The sequence below is a fragment of the Apteryx mantelli genome, chromosome 1, assembly GCF_036417845.1.
Source record: "Apteryx mantelli isolate bAptMan1 chromosome 1, bAptMan1.hap1, whole genome shotgun sequence".
In the NCBI taxonomy this organism is placed as follows: domain Eukaryota; kingdom Metazoa; phylum Chordata; class Aves; order Apterygiformes; family Apterygidae; genus Apteryx; species Apteryx mantelli.
Window position 1 is genome coordinate 196,747,742 of NC_089978.1, and position 20,092 is coordinate 196,767,833.

A 20,092-nucleotide genomic window follows, 5' to 3' on the forward strand; every position below is an offset into this window, starting at 1 on the left:
TTATTGAGTGATCTGCTCATTCACACAGATTCTGCACAAGAGATTACCTTTCTTTAACTAACAGTGAACCCCAAAAAATACATCTCTGTAATCAGCTCTGTCAAGATTACATTGGTCATAATTAAACAGCAAAACAGTAAATGTCCAGGCAGGAAACACCACTCAGCTTAGACACATTTCCTTTTTTTTTTTTTTTTTAACAACAGTTTATTGTCTTCCTTTCAAAATTGAAAAATGTTGTCATTCAGTAAGAAAAGCCTAAGAAAGCTCCACCTTGGACAGAGAAAATAATAAGATAAGCAATAAGCCCATTTCATCTTCCCTGATTTATAGTAAATTTTAATCACTCAGGCTTGACACTTGACCTTAGCTTGTGTTCTGGTTCATTGTCACTGTATCACACTCACGTTGCTGTCTGTAACGCCTGGAATGAATGGTCTACCAACATAGACAGCTCTGACACACCAATGAATCAGAATTACAAAGATTTGTATTCTGATTTCCTTACTGGAATATTGTCTTAATATTTAAGTAATCTAATTACAGCAGATCTATTTGTGGAGCTAAGCACTACTTTTAGCAAGAGAATTTAGAGTGATCACAAGCTGTTAACTTGGTGCTCTGAAATTTTTATTCTCGTTCATATGATCATACTGTCTGTTGATATATCAGTGCATCCTAAAAACTTTAGAGTCTTTCAGTGAATTTCAGTAAATTCTGACAGATCAGCAAGGGATTCCAAAATATTGTGTTCTTATCTCAGGTTTGCAAAGCACATACCTCACAGCTTGCAAAATAATTTGTTCCCCCCTCCTTCACCAGTAGCCAGCTGATCTGTATGCACACACATAGCTCATAGAAATAGATATTCCCCTGTATGTGCTGCTTTTTGGTTGGACAGCAGAGTTTTGCTGGAGGTTAAAAAAAAAAAAAGAGAGATCATGTAAATGGGAGACAGGAATTTAGGAGGCAAGGGGGAGGCCTGGCAAAGGGAAGAAGCTAGGAGATTTGGTGGAGAACTAGGCTGTAACAGCCACAGAAAGTGTTCAGGAGGCTGTGGGTAATGGCAGAGTGATTATAAGGGAGATAGTTGGGAAGAGAAATTGCTGAGGCAGATGGGGGATTAGGACACAAATACATAGTAATCCAAATTTCTTTGAATCAGATGCTCATGGAAAAATATGTTTTGCTGGAGGTTGTTGCTAGAGGTTGAACTAGATGATCTCCAGAGGTCCCTTACAGTTCATACTTTTCAGCAATTGTACAGCCCTCTAATTGCAACTGTTTCACTTTATGCATGAGTTAATGTAATCAAAGGGCTTTCCTGGCTATTTAGTGGTTACTGCAGCAAAAAATGTGGACAGTGATGTAGAAAAAACAGATCCCAGCACATAGGAATCTGACAGAGAGATAATTCATTTATGATTTGATATATAAAATGTGATAAAAATAGGATTAGAATTCTTGAAATTACTATTTTTGTAATTTAAATATTAAGTAAATTGTTATTAGAAATATAAGATTCTGCAGCTTCTAGAGAAAAAAAGTCATATATAAGAATTTAAGATGAAAGGCTCCTGACTAATTTAAAAGAATTAAAAAACAAAAAAAAAAAAACAAAGGAGAACTCAGTTAAAAGAACTGGCAAGAAAAAAATCATATCAGGATAGATGATAAATGCATATAGTAGATCAAGAAGAAGGGCATAAGAAATACACTGCTATTAGATCAGGTCTTTGAATTAACGTTAGTGGGTGGAGCCAGAAAGCAGCAAAGAGGATAAAATGAACCATATGTCCTGAAATAATTAGATAATTCTCTGACACAACCCACATAGTTTTGCTGGTTTAGGCCTGTTTCATGGCCGGTTCCTTGTGTTCCAGTGGGGGTCCTCCATCCATTTCCTTCAGTGTTTACTAAGTTCCTTTGCAACCACAAGCAGATGTTCTCCAGACTAAGCTTTAGAAGAGAGGAAAAAACAGTGTTCAAAGGTTAAAATAGCTCCTGGGTCATATGGAATCTGCACAGAACTGGTGATGTTATGGAGAACTTTTTAGAGCAGGCAAATGAACATGAATATGAAGGAGACAGCTAACTTTATGTATCTAAATGTACTACAGTCTTAAAGTCACACAGCACACTGATGGGGAAAATGAGAGGGGGAACAAGACATTTGCGTGATTATTTCTCTATGTGTTGCACTCTTAAAATGTACATCTGTCAGTTGAGATGATTTATTTTGCTCTTCACTTAGAGCTATTGTCAGTCAACAAGAACTATTTTGCTAAGTTACAACTGTGTCAAAGCCTTTATAGAGCTGACATCTCCAGATTATTTTTAACACAGGTGTTTCACTTACACAAAGGGAAGCAGAAATATAATGTGATCAAAAAGGACTTGAAAGTTCAGATTGCCAGTCCCAGCTCTGGCATCAGTTGATGTGTTAGCCAAATCATCAGTTCTTAACGTAATAGCTAATATGAATAACTAATAATTATTAAGTTAGTAGTTGATAAAAGTGTCTCAGTGAAGTTAGCAGTAGTGTACAAATGCTGCCCTAATGAAAGCTGATGCTGGATCTGGGTCCAGTCAGTTAATATTGCTAAAGCTTTAGGGAGTTTGAGTAAAACGTGTGGGAAAAGTTACAAGTTCTTAACATTTTAGTATTTTATCAGTCCGTGTACTCTTCCTTTGCCTTCCTTCCTTCCCGTTGATCGGAAACACAGCGGCGCGGACAAGCCCCGCTGCCCGCAGCCCGGCTCGCAGCAGCCCCAGATCCGCGGGGAGGGGCAGCGACGCGGTGCGCTGCGGGGCCGCCGCCGCCCGTCACGGCCGCGCAGTCCCGCGGAGCCGTCGGCGAGGGCGCCGCGACCCGCCCGCCCCGGCCCGCCCCGGCCCGCCCCGGCCCGCCAATGCGCGGCCGGGGCGGGCAGAGCCGGGCATGGAGCCGGGGGAAAACATCAAACCCAACTTTCTCACCTTGAAGCGAATAAAACTCTCCCAATGCTTCCCCTCCTGCCGCCCTCGCCGCGAGCCCAGCCTCCCCGGCAGGGCCGTCAGCCGGCCCGGGCTGCCTGCCCCCTGCCCCCCGAGGAGCCGAGAGCGGAGTAAGGGGCAGCGACTCGCCACGGTGCCCCTCGGAGCCTCCTGCCCGGGGGCCCGGAGGCGAGCAGCGGCGCCGCGGGCCGAGGCTGCCCGGCGGGGCTCCATGCGCCGGCCATGGGGCGCGGGGCTGCCGTCGGACGGCCGCGCCGGCGCCTGTTGTGGGCTGCGCTGCTGCTGGCGCTCTGCCCCGGCGCCGCCGGCGGCAACTGGATGTGAGTAGCGGGGCGGGAGGGGGGCTGCGCCGCGCCGCGCCGCGCCCGGCCCGGCGCTGACGGTGGGGCTGCTTCTGCAGGTGGCTGGGCATCGCCTCGGCCGGCGCGCCGGAGAAGCCGGGCTGCGCCAGCCCGCCGCTGAGCGGCCGCCAGAAGGACCTGTGCGAGAAGAAGCCGGAGCTGGTGCCCGCCATCCGCGAGGGAGCGCGCCTCGGCCTCCAGGAGTGCCGCAGCCAGTTCCGCCACGAGCGCTGGAACTGCCGCCCGCCGCCCGCCGCCCGCCGCGGCCTCCCCGCCGCCGCCGCCGCCGCCTTCGGGCACCAGCTCAGCAGCGGTGAGTGTCCGCCCCGCCGGGCCGCGCCGGGGGCGCCCGCGGGTGCGCCCGCAGCGGCGGCGGCGGCGGCGCCGGGCGCACGGGGGGCGGCGGCGGGGCGCAGCCTCCCCCTCGGGGCGCCGCTCCCCGGCCCGCCCGGCCCGGCCCGGCCCGCCCGGCGCCGCCGCGGCGAGAGGAGCGCGCCGGGCGCCGCGCCGGCCCCGTCCCGCGGGCTGCTGCGCCCCGGGCGTGCGGGCCGGCGTCGGGCCCCGAGGGCGCGGGTCCTCCTTGTCCTCGTTGCCAGCCGGGCATAGCGGGGCCGTCGTGGCGGGCGGCGACCACAGCTGCCCCGGGAGGCTGGCACGGCCGTGCAGGTACACGAAATCCACGGAGCAGACAAGCCCTACCATTGTCTTTCCAAAATTATCGCTAGTTACTTTGATTTTTACTTAATACAGCCTTGGATGACAGTGTCTGTAACACTTAACTGTGTTGAAATGTTGTTATTCTTAGACTGACTGGCATTTTTATAACTTTACCTATGTCATAATTACTAAATCAGTGGGGCAATGACAACATTTCAAAAGGGTCGCTGAATTGCAGGTAAAAATCTGCTCACAGCACCAAGTGCTATGTGAATTACTTTAAAATATATCACATGCACTCAATTAGACAGTATTGCTCAGCTCAGCAAGTTCAAAGCAACTTTTATTACATGAACTAATAGTGCAATTGCTGAAATTTACACTGAATTAGGGACATTTTGTTTGCATTAAAAGGCAGTTTCAAAGACCTTGGTCCTGCAAGTTTCTTGAGTGCTGTACTCACCAAATTCAATGTAATCATTGATATGAACTCTATTAAGTATTACAGTACCTCATTTTGAGTTTGTGTAATCTTTACTTTATATTACAATACAGCTGTGAAGAAACAAACATTAACCAAAAAACCCCCATAAAAATAAGGAATAAAATGTGATACACATTCCAAAAGAAACAAAACAAAGCAAAACAAAAACCCAGCCCTGTAAGTAGTCTTCCTTGCTGTATGTAGCCATATGTACTGTGTGTTACTCCCATCTAATGGGATGGAGTGTTCCTACAGACCCATAAGTGGGTGACACTGCTTACACAAGAAGCTCCATTCCAAGTATGCTTTGTATAAACACTTTATTACGGTATCAGCACAATGGACTAATATGAAGAAGAGAAATGAGCAGGAACTTTCTTGTTAGTGAGCAGCAACTTTAGAGACTGGAAATAACAACTTGTTTTGACAACAGTGAAAATTAGTATAGTGAAATTTTAGCTGCAGTTAACTGGCCAGGTGTTGATTTTAGGTTTGCTTAGAGGGCATGCTATGCTTAACACTGTTTAAAGATTTGTGCCACTTTATGCCGCAGGTCTAACAGAATTTGACTGGTTTAGGAGGCCCAGACAGTTAACTCCATGATTCTTCCGTGGTATAATAGGAACAGTATAAAGACTTTTTATACTACTGTCATTCCTATGGACAGCTTATTATAGGAAAAGCACATGGCCTAAATATTCTTGTGCCATCCCAATTTCTGACTGGTTTCAGATTCTTGTGTCTGTTTGCAACCTTTGTGAATTAGAATAACCTCAATGTTTGCTAAATTTAGCATGAGGTAAGTTCTGGCCCTGTACCAAAGTAACCTAGGATCATGACAGCTTTGAGTTCCTCCTCCAAGATCTGAACTAACTTCTTCTTACTCAAATCAATATGAATAGTGAAAAGCAGCATGGAGAGTAAGACTTTTGGGTGGTTTTTTTTAATTGAAACTTAATTTGCTTGAGAGTTTCTGTGGCAAATAAAATAAAGTTCCAAACTGGATTTAGAAAGTTACCAAAAATCACATCATATAAAGCAGCCAGAAACAGCACAGTTAATAGCCTAGTCATATGAATAGGCCCTGAAGTCGTGTTTGGTTATGAATAACCATTGCTTTGAACAATTTAACTATGCAGATCAAGCCATGACGGCTTTAGACTTGTAACTGTTCCCTTTTAATAATAGTGTGGTTTATAAAATTGGCTTCTACAGCTCAGGCATGGAAGCTAATCAGAGGAAGTTATGAAGTAACATATTCATGCATTCTCTTATAGGTACAAAGGAGACTGCATTTATATATGCAGTGACGGCGGCAGGCCTCGTGCACTCTGTGACGCGATCATGCAGTGCGGGAAATATGACCGAGTGCTCCTGTGATACCAACCTGCAGACCGGTGGCTCAGCCAGTGAGGGCTGGCACTGGGGTGGCTGCTCGGATGATATCCACTATGGAATGTGGTTCAGCAGAAAGTTCTTGGATGTGCCTATCAAGAACATAACGGGCAAGAATGGGAGTGGATTGGCAGCAATGAACCTGCACAATAATGAGGCTGGGAGGCAGGTATGTATTACTGTTTAAGAAATGGGAGCAATTGCTTGTTAGGTTTCATTGCCAAAATGACATTAACCAAATGAGGCCTGTGCCTGACTGCAGATACTAATGGGGCCAATGGCAAGAACTGCACTAAGACCTCCAAAGCAAACATGTACGAAGCTGAAATCAAAGCTATTTTTGACTAACATGCTTCACAGTTTAAAATAAAATTCATAAAATAAGAATTAGATCTGGAGTAGTATTCAAAATAATCTCAAATATCCATTCTTTAACCAATATCAACTTTAACTAGTCTTTTCATCACAATAATGCATGAGGTTTTTTTTCCTCTTATTATCTGTTATGTTCTGTTATCATCATCACCTGCATTTTTAATTCTCTCTAATATTGAGTGAGCAGACACACTTGACATCAAGCATCGTTACCCAGTTGGGATCCACAACCTGGAATCATCTCCTGGCAGTAGAAGGCAGAAACATTCAAAGAACAAATCTAAATTTAACCTTTTCTTTTGAAATATGGGATAGAAGTGCCATTTCCATTTTAAAGTAGCCTGCTGGTTAGAGTGCTCAACAAACAAGTGAGAGGAGACTTGCTTCAGATAGGTCTTCTTCAGTTCAAGGCAATTCAAACCTACAGTCACAGAGGAAATGTTCTTGTCATCAAATGGTGGGGGTGTGTGGGGGAGTGAAGCTGGGTTCCCATGTGCCATTATTCTGCAGATGATGGGAACAGGACCAATTAATGGGGACAGGAACAGCCAATACAGGGGCCTGTGACTCTGTAACCCAGTGACTAGGACTACATCTGGAATGGCAGAGACTTGGGTTCTGGTTCTTGCTTTAAAAATAAATTCTCTGCTTTACCTCATGAGTTTTTAACCTCATAAGTGTTTATTGTCTCTCTGTGGCCCAGTAATTCTTTAAATCTGCTCTGTGACACAGCTGTAACTGAAGAGAAGAAAAGTGGACCCTCTGGTTTTGGCCTCGTTTTGGATCATGCATGCTGGACCCCATTTTAACTCTGTAATTTCCTGTAGCCAGGAGCAGCATCAGTGGATTTTACTGAAAAGAACTTTCCTATCATCCGTAGACTGGGAATAGCCATATTAGTCAATCATATCATAAGAAGACCCAAGGTAGTACCATTGTAATGTATTTTAAAATAAGCCTATTTTCACAGTTTGCAAGTAGATGTAATATATTTTATTTAACTAAGTAAGTTGGAAAAACAGAAAATCTTTCAGATATGCAAGCCTTTTTTAAGCTTGAAATAGAAGAAGCAAACTTTAAGTATATGCTGAGAATATTAGTTTTATTAGATTAATCGGTCAGCTAAATCATGTCCAAGAAAAGGCAGTGGTATTGTGTAGTGGGGGATGTTAATTAGGGAAATGGGAGAGTAAGTTGTTATTTCCTAAGGGAAAGAGCAAGAAGTCAATTATTGCATTTATAGGGGGAGATAGTTGGGGAGGAGAATATAATCTCTATAAAGTAGTATTTTTTCAAGTTCATGATTTTTTATATACAGTACAGATATGAATTATTATTTTAATTTCCATGTTTGTCATTAGAATGTGGACCACCAGCCACAGAGATGTTTCAGCCTAGTCCTGCCAGTCTGTGTTACACATACACTGAGACTCCTATCATACTACTCAGCCAAGAGACTGAGGACAAATGCTGAATTTCTGGAAACTAATTGGATAGGTATGAGGCAGTGCCACTTACTCAGATTGGGGCAACAATGCCTTCTATGATGGAATGACTGGCTGGGTAGATGAGGGGAGAGCAGTGGATGTTGTCTACCTAGACTTCAGCAAGGCTTTTGACACTGTCTCCCATAGCATCCTCATAGACAAGCTCAGGAAGTGTGGGCTGGATGAGTGGACAGTGAGGTGGATTGAGAACTGGCTGAATGGCAGAGCTCAGAGGGTTGTGATCAGCGGCACAGAGTCTAGTTGGAGGCCTGTAGCTAGCGGTGTCCCCCAGGGGTCGGTACTGGGTCCAGTCTTGTTCAACTTCTTCATCAATGACCTGGATGAAGGGACAGAGTGCACCCTCAGCGAGTTTGCTGACGATACAAAACTGGGAGGAGCGGCCGATACACCAGAGGTCTGTGCTGCCATTCAGAGAGACCTGGACAGGCTGGAGAGGTGGGCAGAGAGGAACCTCATGAAGTTCAACAAAGGCAAGTGCAGGGTCCCGCACCTAGGCAGGAATAACCCCATGCACCAGTACAGGTTGGGGGTTGACCTGCTGGAAAGCAGCTCTGCGGAGAAGGACCTGGGAGTGCTGGTGGACACCAAGTTAAGCATGAGGCAGCAATGTGCCCTTGTGGCCAAGAAGGCCAATGGTATCCTGGGGTGCATCAGGAAGAGTGTTGCCAGCAGGTCGAGGGAGGTGATCCTCCCCCTCTACTCAGCCCTGGTGAGGCCACATCTGGAGTACTGCGTCCAGTTCTGGGCTCCCCAGTACAAGAGGGATGTGGCACTACTGGAGCAAGTCCAGTGAAGGGCTGCAAAGATGATTAGGGGACTGGAGCATCTCTCTTATGAGGAAAGGCTGAGAGAGCTGGGCCTGTTTAGCCTGGAGAAGAGAAGGCTGAGAGGAGATCTTATTAACGTGTACAAGTATCTGAAGGGAGGGTGTCGAGAGGATGGGGCCAGACTCTTTTCAGTGGTGCCCAGCGACAGGACACGAGGCAACGGGCACAAACTGAAACACAGACACTTCCATCTTAACATGAGGAAAAACTTTTTCACTGTGAGGGTGACAGAGCACTGGAACAGGTTGCCCCGAGAGGTGGTGGAGTCTCCTTCTCTGGAGATATTCAAAAGCCGCCTGGATGCAATCCTGTGCAATGTGCTCTAGGTGAGCCTGCTTGAGCAGGGTGGTTGGACTAGATGATCTCCAGAGGTCCCTTCCAACCTCAGCGATTCTGTGATTCTGTGATTCTGTAATGAAATTGTAGGGAAGCAGACTGCCAGGCTCCTGAGGAACTTCAAAGAGAAACAGGAATGTGATTTCTGAATTTAGGTCGCAGCTACACAGACCTTTTCCGTGATACCCTCTTCTCTTTTCTGCCTCTGGTTTCGCGTAGCTTAGCAGCAGCTGTAGTTTGCTAACCTTGTCTTCAGTGGTGGTATTCGCTTACAGTCTTCTGCACTGTCCTCATGCTCATCACTTGTTCCTGCACGTGCTGTGTTAAAGCAGTCTCCCACAGATGCACCAGAACAGCTGCCTGGGGCCTTGCACCATGAACCATAGCAAGGAAATGTTCAGCTTTAGAAAAAAACGGATACCTCATCCAGAAGAGCAACTTCTTTCTGGGTTGATTTCTCTAAAGTTGGATCAGTTCCCTGATCTCATCTACAGTGGTCAGTCAGTTGGGCCTCCTATGGCATGGGGACAAGAATGACTAGCAAAGGAGACGCATACACTCAGCTGGTACTGTTGCCAAAGATAGCATATTTATGTATTTTCAAACAGTGAGCTAAAGGTGCAAGTGGCTGAAAGATGCAGTTAAATGAGGCTTCATTTTTCATGAATAGTAATTTTGACAGGATCCAAGTTATCTTAGATCCAAGTTATATGGATGAAAATATAAGTTCTGGGTTTGGCATCCGCATCCTTAATTTGATGTAGCTGTAGCATCTTCCATTACTATTCTTGTTGATTGTACCTCTTACTATAAATAGCTTCACATCCTTGATGCTTTAGATTAGGCTGTCAGTCATTGTGACTGTGATAGGATCTGGCCCAACAGGAACCTTAAGGTCCTGAGGACCTTTCAGAATTTCAGGTTTTTCACAATACTGAGCTGTGCAACAAAGCTCTGAAAGTACACTGTCACAGGCTCATTTGGTGGATACATAGTATATATGCTTGTTCCTTTTCCATGACACTTTACTTTTTTTTCAAAAAAAACAACAAACAAACATGCACTGCAAGCTTGAAGAACCCAAAGATCTTTAGCTACACTGGTTTTGCAGCAATGGTGTATTTGTTGTTCATTATCTCAGAAGAAAATATGCAGAGTATTTAGTACAGCTTCCATGCATAAATATTTTGTAACTTAATAGCAAGCTGTAGGATAAAATAAACATTTTGACCACTGTCAAAAGTGAAGGGGAATGTTTGTTGTTGGTAGTTGGGATTTCTAACAACAATATTAACTAAAGTAAAGCTTAAAAGAGTTTTTGATTTTTACAGTTTAAAAATCCTTAACTAGAAGATGTTGGGCATAGTTGACCTTCATATTTTGGAGCTGACAAGAAGCATGTTTGGCAATATATTTTGGTATCCTGTGACCTTTTTATAATAAATACTATCATGTTCCTGATTCTGGCTTGAGAGAACAGTCTTCCAGGGACAATACTTCTGTTTGTTTGGAGTAGATAATGGCATTGGTATGTAGAGAATTCTCTTGTTCCTTTCTTATTTCCATGGGAAATCTTATTTTATATTTCTACATTTCATAGTTAAATTTTCCACTTAAGCACAAGAAAACACTCCTTTAACTTTGAGGGTGACTGAATACTGAAACAGGTTGTCCAGAGAGGTTGTGGAGTCTCCATTCTTGAAGATACTCAAAACCCAACTGGACATGGGCCTGGGCAACCTGCTGTAGGTGACCCTGCTTGAGCAGGGCAGTTGGACTAGATGATCTCCAGAGGTCCCTTTCAACCCCAGCTATTCTGTGATTCTGTAAAATCCAAGATATATCAATTTCAAAACAGTAAGGATCCTTTGACTGAGTAGTTTAGGACACTAGCTGGAACCTCAGGATTCCTCCAGATTTCATTCCTTGTTCTGCCCAGGATAAATGTTCATCATCCTTGGTAAAAAGGCTTTGGCATTGTAATGTTCAGTGTAGTTAGGTGTGCATATCTGTTGGCTCCTTATATAAAAGGGTGAGGGTGGACAGGCACTAGGACTGAGAGGCTGAGTAGTCAGTGTGCTGAGCAGAACAGCTAAATCCATGGTAGGACAGGCTGAAGAGAAAGGTCTTTCTAAAGCTCAGTTTTACTTCTAGACTTGGACATCCTCAGGTTGCAGTCAGATGCCCCTGTGAAACTGATCCAACACCCTAAGCTTTGCCAGATGTTCTGCTTTGGGAGCTTGTTCATTAAAGCTCGCATGACAGCTTGAGCTCCAGGACCATGTTTTGTGTTCAGCCAAAGCAAGATGTCAGCTTCCAGTGCCGCTGGTAGAGACAGGCCAAAATGTGTTGGAGTCCAACCTGAAAACTTGCTGTGTTAATCCTAGTAGCTGGGAAGCAATAGCCTGGGGTCATGCACAGTCATGATGCCACCATAAATCGTTTTAAAACAGATTGTATCAAAACCTCATATAAGAAGCCTGAGCAACCCAGAATAAGAACACAAATTTTTGTAACTGCTGTGGACAATCTCAGCCACACTCAACCACATTTACAGTGCTTGTACTGATCTGATCTTACATGAACATATTTACTGCTAATACATACTGCATTTTTATATTTTGATGCCAAACTAAGACTCCAACATAAGTTCTTGCTCTTGTTTAGAAACTCTGTCTCCCTTTGGTTTTCACTGATTTCATCCTCAGAGAAAGACAGAGCGTCATCTGCTAGGCTACTTGTCCACATCAAAATAACTCACTCTTAACACCTAACAGACACATCCAGTGCTCCCCCAGACATATTCTGTATCATTCTGCTTCATCCAGATTTTACAGTGCCTGATTCTAGCGGACTTGGCAGTACATTTTTTTTCCCGAAACAAAATTATGTATTTTTCCCCTGTTGTTTCTTCCCTAATTAGTACCCTGGCATACTGCAGTGAAAGCAAGCATTACATCTGTATGGCTTATAACACAAGTAGTTTCAAACTTCTTTGGGATTCTAGTTACCTACTATGATACAAATAAATAATAGTGGAAAATATTATTAAATCCATTCTGTTTGTAAATTCTGTGTAATATTTACATTCCTATATTAGGTTTCCATTTTCCTTCTCATTTTATTAGCTTATCTGTATTCTCACAAAGACTTTCTGTCCTTGGATATCAAATTCTCATCTGCCTCAATCAATGTTATGTCTTGATGTGTATTCTGGCTCCCCAGTGATTTCCTTACTGATAGATTCTGAAGATATGAGCATAAGGTCATATCTGTCTATTAAGCAGAAACTAGCCTGTGAAGGAGAGAAGACAAGTATTTGCAAGAATTACTGCTGGTTTATTTGCCACTGAAAAGAGTCTCTCTGTGCTTTGGGGAGAGGGTCTGCTTGTTCCAATATTCTTATTTCTTCCAGGATAGGGAAAAACCTCCAATCCCAAATGCAACCCACAGGACCTGAAATATCTTCTGCTTCATTTCACCAGATTTAGTTTGTAAAGGCTAATGGCTTTATTAGGTTAGGGCATACACCTGCTGTTTCTTGCTAATGGTTCTTTAAATGCTTTGCTTGTTTGTCTTTCTTGGTAACCTCTACCAAGAAATATGTCCTATTCATTCACCAAAGAAGGTGTGACTCCAAGCAAACACTTTGGTCATGTGTATTTTTACTAACGTTTGTCAAGTTATATGTAGATACCAGCTTGGGCTTGTGTCAGTGTCTTCCGGGCAGAATGTGCCGGGAGGCCTCAACTCCTACTGAAATCCATGGGTTTAACCATGTTGGATTGGGTCCCAAACTTCAGTGACCATATTTACCATGATGAAAAGTTCCACTATAAAACATAGGGTAGAAACAACTCATTTTATCTGCTCCAGACTAGCTCTGAAACTTTGAGGATGACATTTGTGCTGTCTGAGATACAAATAAGCAGCCTGGGACTCTCAAGTTTATTCAGTCCCTGAGTCCCAGGCTGCTTATTTGTATCTCAGACAACAGCAGACTCTCTGTTACATTCCCCCCAAAATGATCCTTTAAAACAATCACATCTGTATATAAGTTCATGATTGCCTTTATTGTGGAAACAAGATATGGTGGAAAAGTTAGCTAAAATGGAAGACTGCAGCATGGACTTTCCACACCATTAAACAATGGCCTATATGAATCTACAAAATGGCTACAAAGGTGTGGTATAGTTAATGAAAAAGTAAAAAAAAAAAAAAAAAAAAAAAATTTTATGATACCTTGTCATTTTGCTGTATTTGTGCATGTGATGGCTTTTTTTTGTAGACTTTTCCGGAGTATGATGTGAGATCTGCCACAAGTCTAATTGTGCAATTTTATACTGTGACCTTTTGAGAAGGAAGATTATATTGGTTGTCTTCTGACTATTTAAATTGCAGACCCAGATAAAGAAAGTTACTGCTTGTTTATAGATTCCAGTTCTTTGGGGCTTGCTCTGATCTAAACTGTGCCAAAATTCTTGCATGTTGTAAAAGCTTAATGCAGGCTGTGGGCTGTGGACTCCCTTTGTTGATGAGGTAGTTATTGTTCAATCCAGTGCTTGAATCTGCAAAGGCATTGAAATGTAGTCCATCTAAGGACATTTTAATGTTGTTAATAACTGTGATACTTTTGCTAAAATATTAAAAGTTATAAAAGTGATATCAATGCAACTATCAAAATGGGTTTAATAGAGCCTTTGTGCAATGAAAAAAACACACTGGAAACCCATGACAGTACTAGTAAACCTAAATTACAAAAACAAGGCTTGATCTTCTAAGTGAGAGGCACCTGAGATTTACATCAGAAAACCTGAATTTCCTTGCAGCCCAAAGGTGTGGGCACCACTAACTCTTGCACCAGGATGCCTGGAGGTGGCCGGCAAGCTGTGCACTGCGCAGCGCTGCCTGGGTCACGCAGGCACTGGGGTGCCACCTCCGGCTGTTCCTGTGGCCGTAGTCACAGACTGTGTTCTGAATGCTTAGTGATCTTGATGGTAGCCTCAAGGCATCCTTAAAAGATGGTATAGACATGCCCATAAATTTCTTCCAGCTTAGAAATCATGCACCGTTACTCATCCCTTTCCATGATTCCCCTCCTGCTATTCCCCACAAGGAGCATTTGCATACCAGCTGTGGGTGGAGTGACCTAGGACATGTCATTTCAGGTATTTAGGAGCCTTTGGAAAGAAAAGCCAGCCAGAAGTATAAGCTCCTGTTATTATGACTGGAGATTGCCAGGTTATGGCCATTGTAAACTGCAGGTGCTTTGTACTTCTAAAGATCAGGCTTCTCACACAGGGGTCCAGAATTGAAAGCCTGATTCTTTAAACGTAATTCTCCTGCAGTCTGTCTTCCCCATCAGTGCAATGGCAATGGCAGCAGCAGCATTAAGTGCTTGGAGATGTCCGGCAGGATGCTTAATGAATGAAAGGCTACATCCAAATGTTGTTCTCACTTCCTTTTCAGGCTGTAGCAAAGCTGATGTCAGTGGATTGCCGTTGTCATGGTGTTTCTGGGTCCTGTGCTGTGAAAACTTGTTGGAAAACAATGTCCTCCTTTGAAAAGATTGGCCATTTTTTAAAGAATAAGTATGAAAACAGCATACAGATATCAGACAGACTGAAAAAAAAATTACGCAGGAAAGAAAAAAGCCAGCGAAAAATACCAATCCAGAAAGAAGATCTGCTGTATGTAAACAAATCACCGAATTACTGTGTAGAAGATCATAAATTGGGGATTCCTGGAACTCAGGGAAGGGAATGTAACCGCACGTCAGAGGGACCTGACGGCTGCAACCTCCTCTGCTGTGGGCGCGGATACAACACTCATGTTGTCAGACACGTGGAGAGATGTGAATGCAAGTTTGTGTGGTGCTGCTATGTACGCTGCCGAAGGTGTGAGACCATGACTGATGTGCATACCTGCAAGTAAGATTAAGTACAGAAAGCAGAGCCAAATCATCTTGCACTGTTTTGTACAGATAACCGCCACGCAGGCAGTAATTATTCTTACCATGTGGGAGTACAGGGGATCAGCCTCAGGGGAAATGGGTACTGCCAAATAAAGGGTAGTCCAAACATTTTGGCCTATGAAAGAGCAATTTAGTGAATAGCAGCCTGCACACACGGATAGCTAAAACAACAAGGAAAGACTCCCAATGACACATTTCAATATGTAACTCCATAACTAGGGACAGACCTAAACTTTCCAAGTCTTTAACAACCACAACATGGTGAAAATCAAGGAGGTTGGTATGTACAGTGGAGAAAACTAAAGGAGATCTTAGCCAGAGACTGAAGAGTTAAGAGGGCATGCAAGACATGTGAGATAGATATAATCTTTACTTCCATATTTTTAAGAGTGGAACTTGATGGATCCACTAGATGGTTCATTTCTGCAGGTTTTAAAAAAAAGATACAGGCAGTGTTGCGCTGTTAACCATGAAGCATTTGCTTAGCATCTGCTTCTTGTACAGAAAGCCTTCTGCATAATGTAAAGAAAAGAGTCTGCTACTCAGAAATGTGTGTGAATGTAGTGAGTTGAACGCTGGCCCGGATGGAAGTGATGATCCATTTGGGTGGAGCAAGCGTTGCCCAGAAAAGGGGGGGCTACAGCATAGTTTGGTGAATATGAATGGTATACGAAATAGCAAACTTTTTAGGATTTTTTTATAGAATGCCTTTCAAATGCACAAAGAACAGATCTGAGGAGGGACAGAAGCTTGGTATTTGAAGGAAATAAAATCCCTTGCAGGCATTTCCTTAGTATCTGAATGCACATTTTGCTAGTCAGTCAGCCTTCCCCCCCACAGTTGGACTGTGTGTAATAAACTGCCATATTCAGCCATCTGAATGGTGGTTCACCATCATTTTCATAGTTTCCCTCCACATGCCATACAAGATTCATCCCAAAAAAACCTGTCATTAAGTGAAAGAATTTTTAAAACATGAATTGCTTTCTCTTTCATATAGGAGCAGTAGCTAGAACATTAATTAGATTGCATCCCAACTAATCATCCTTATAAAATAAGTTCAATGCACAATGCAATTTATGAATTGGCTCACACCACTAAAATATTTAAACTATTATTGATAATACTTTCTCCCTCCCCACATGTTGGCTCATTTTTATTTTACATTTATGAAAGGTTGTTTATTTTTATGCTATGATTTAAAGCCTGGCTTAAAAAGCATCATGTGAAAGGATTTCTGTTGTTTAAATGTGCAAAGACGTATTTTTGATAAGAAAGTTTATATTTTGTAAATATTTAAATTATGCAAGTTATGTAAAAGGTTCCCAGAACTAATGTGATAAGATTACAGCCTTTGACATTTACTGGTTAGATCTTTGTTATTATTGTAGTAGCATTTAACTGATTTTTATTGCATGTGCAGGGGGAAATTATTCAGACAATTACATAAATTTTTCTTACCATAAGATGGTTATAACTATTGTAACTAATACACTTACTGTGACACAGTGATGAGAAACACTTATTTTGATTTTCTAAATGATCAGTTAATTAATATTCTGCATATTTTTTCTATTTTTCTAAATTTGTTTTGCATACAGTGAAATTCTGGCTCCAGTTGTCAGTGCAGAACTCCCATTGATACCAAGGGGACTAGGGTTGCATCGATGAACACACTCCACACTGGCAGTCAGTTGTTAGAACCAAAACAGCTTAGACATTTTGGTTAATGCTTTCAAAGTTACTCTGGGAAATTCATTTCCTAGTTTTTATTAATTTCCCCATGAAAGATGGTGATCCTGTGTCAGTCTTCATGGCATGTTTAGGTCAGGAAGAATCAAACAAAAACTTCTGTTTTTTGTACTCTGCTGTCTTATGTGGAATATCTTAGGAACACCAATTCAGTGAGCAAGAAGTCTTTTACCTGTTGGTTCTTTTTTGGACCATCCCTCCACGTTTGGCCAATCTGTCTCCACTGACCAAGCAAGATGAATATTCTCAGGCCAGAGCAAGTACCATCTCTGGGAAGGGTGCTTATCCTCCCAGTTGCTGCCGCAGGAGGAATCAGTAACCTCCCTGTGAAAGCCTGAGCAGTGAGAACACCTTCTGGTGGAAGTACCCGAAGGGAGAGCTGTGAGCCCCAAGGTTTTCCCGCCTTTGAGTAATGAGAATGAACCCACAGTCTCCACAGGTCGTACCAAAGTACCTAGCACCCGAGGGTGAGCCCTCTCTTGTCAGTGGGATACGCAGAGAGGGGAATGTGGGTTCAGGCTTTGCAGAGTCAGCATGGGCTGGGATCTGCTACTGGTCACAGTAGATTTGAAAGTATTGTAGAGACACTCTGTCTCTCCTCCACACAGAGGGCTGACAAAGGTAAGAGGCTGTTGGCTTTGGAGACATAGCATTATAATACTCTTGTATAGGTTTGAAACTTTCTAGGAGCAAGATACATCTTTTCTCTTTAAAAATAGCTACATCTGTGCTCATCTGAGCAACGGAGATTAGAAAAAAATAGAAAGAAATTCACAGTTTGAGTGGGGGAATGGTCTTATCTCAGTCCTGTTCCTTCACACTGTCCTTGTATGTATGGAGCAGCAGTTTGTGAAAAGTAGCAAACCTATGAAAAATGCCACAACTTTACTTTTTGAAGAAAGGATAATTGTAACCTCTTCTTAAAGTGAAAATGATATATGCTAATTTGAAAACAGAAATGCATGGGGACTGGTTGTGTATTTTAAGAACAAAGTTGTATCATTGAGTAAAATGCTGACATACTCAGAGGAGTTACTGCAAGAATACAGTTGGTCATTTTGATCTACATGCTATTCTGTGCATGGATCAGTAACTAAAGAGCACCATTTTTTTCTTGCCTATTGGAGATTGCTCGTCAAAGGATGTGTGTTAAATGGAGATTGTCTCCATTGCTATCAAAATGTCTCTGTTCCAGGCAGCACTTTTCAGTGAATGACAAGTATGTGAAAAGTGTAAAAGTAAACAGCAACAATTATCATTGGTCATTCAGAGGAAACAATTTCTGAAGGAGTTGAGATGCTTGACTTCACTGAAGGATGATATTTCATGAAATAGCAAACTTGATTTTAGGGAAGTTCATCATAGACCAAACTTGTCATGGCTATATCATGTAAAGTGCTGAACCAGTACCAACTCAGTCTGCTGACTAAAGTTTGTTAAAAAGCATGTAGAAGGATCATTCCACTGTGGCAAACTGTGCCGCATGAGGCGTTGTCTGTCTGAGCCCTCTAACTTAATGTAGATCAGGTGTCACTTGCCCTCCTGTCTATAAAGTCAAAGCCATTTTGAAGTATCAGGATTAAATAAACACTACTATTTGTTCTGGATAACCTGCCAAAAATGCTAATTGTGAATCCTTTCCTGACTGTACCCAGTTTGTTCTGCCAGATGATCCGGAATGCCCCAATTCAATAACAGTGAACATGGAACCATGACTTTATTTTACATTTCAGGCATAGATTTTCAATATCAATTTTTAGAATTTTAGTGTTTTTTATGCTTTCACAATTTTCATTGTCAATGAATCAGCACAGGCCAAGTGCATAGATAGCTCAGATGCTAGCTAACAATATCTAACTGAGAAATAGGGCTTAACACCCATGCATACAATAAGCATAACCAAGGAGGGTAGTAGTATTATTCTAACTATAATTGGAATTGAGGAGAAATGACTTGTTCGAAGTCACTTGCAAAAGCAGTGGCAGACCTAGGTTAAAAAAAAAAAAAAGGCAGGTCTCCTTACCAATCTAATGCTTTAGCAACCTGGTCACTGCATTTGTTTCTCAACTCATGCAGCTTGAAAACTGTGGTTCGCCAATTGTGACTACATGGAAACCATCCTAATAGTGACTACCGGACGAGCCCTGCTGTAGACCCCAGTACTGTCTTTAAAGGCCAGGCAAAGACTAAAATAATCAATTGGCTAAAATTGCATTTCCTATATATGGACTCCTGTGGTTTGTATTTCTGGAAGTCAAACACACTTTTTTTCCCCACACAAATGACAAATTCATCCTGAAGGGAATGATATTTGTGAATTCCAAGTTAAATGAATGCTATAGATAATTTATGCTAAAATATATATGACTGTCCCAGAGTCTGCTGTTACACTGAATTGACAACTGTGTAATTCCTTCCACTGACAGTTCTGTTAAATAATTGATCGTTTACTCAGCAGAGAATGAAATGAGAATCAATCCTCTGGCTGCTGTGCCATCTCTCTGCATGGCTGAAAATGCAATGAGAGATAGGAACATGGTACTACAATTCATTTCACAGATACCAGATAACACTGAGTGGGGATTGCTTGTGGCCGAGACTGGAACCTAGATCCCAGGGCTGATTGCAAATGCACTGCTTTTGATGGAGGGTAGCTGTCACTTTGCTCAGCAAAGAGGTGTAATAAATGAAGCTTTTAGGAGAGTTAAGACAGGCGGACAGACAGACGGACACAAAGACACACACACACACACACGTAATTTAATTGCACTAATTGATTTGGAGAGAGATCCAGGGATTTATTACAAGATAGTGCCACATATCTTGTGAAACCTTCTACTGAATCTGAGTCTGCAAGCACAAATATGGCTTCATCATAGACTAATTGGTCAGGCTCTATCTCGGTTTGTTCATTTCATTTTTGTCTCAGCATTGCTATGTTTATGACTATACAGTCTAACTTTAAAACAGCTGCACATTTTCCCTGTTAATACTTCAAAAATCATCAGCATATTGTCCAGTTTTGATTTTATTTAAATATCAAGTTATTTATGCATCAAAATGTCTTTATTAAAAAGCTGAAACTTCTGATTGGGCAAGACTTCTATAATCATTTTTCCCAGAGCTCTGAAAATTTGGTTTTGGGGCAGAATGAGACACATTTCATGACTATTTCTCTTTTCTCTAGAAAAGCTTAACACTATCCTATGGGTTAACAAAGAATGCAGCATTTTCTGTGACAGGATGATCATTGTGTGTCCTGTCAGTAGCATGAAAATGGTTGACAACTAAAACAATGTCCCATTCTTTTGCATGGTCTAATCTGCCCTAAAATCTGAGAAAATAATTTGAGACCCTATTGTGTCTCAGTAGGTTCTAAGTAATATTTTGATGCTAAACATACCGAGTTTTTAGAGGATCTGTATATCATTAACAGAATCAACATG

General features: G+C 42.4%; 1 protein-coding gene across 1 annotated transcript; it reads left to right on the top strand.

Moving 5' to 3' along the window:
- The first annotated feature begins 3,003 nt into the window (after positions 1-3,003).
- On the top strand, positions 3,004-16,772 carry WNT16 (Wnt family member 16). Its single transcript, XM_067298389.1, has 4 exons — positions 3,004-3,107; positions 3,398-3,651; positions 5,757-6,043; positions 14,390-16,772. The coding sequence occupies exons 1-4, from the start codon at positions 3,004-3,006 to the stop codon at positions 14,852-14,854; spliced, it is 1,110 nt and encodes a 369-aa protein (XP_067154490.1). The 3' UTR covers positions 14,855-16,772.
- The last annotated feature ends 3,320 nt before the right edge of the window (positions 16,773-20,092 follow it).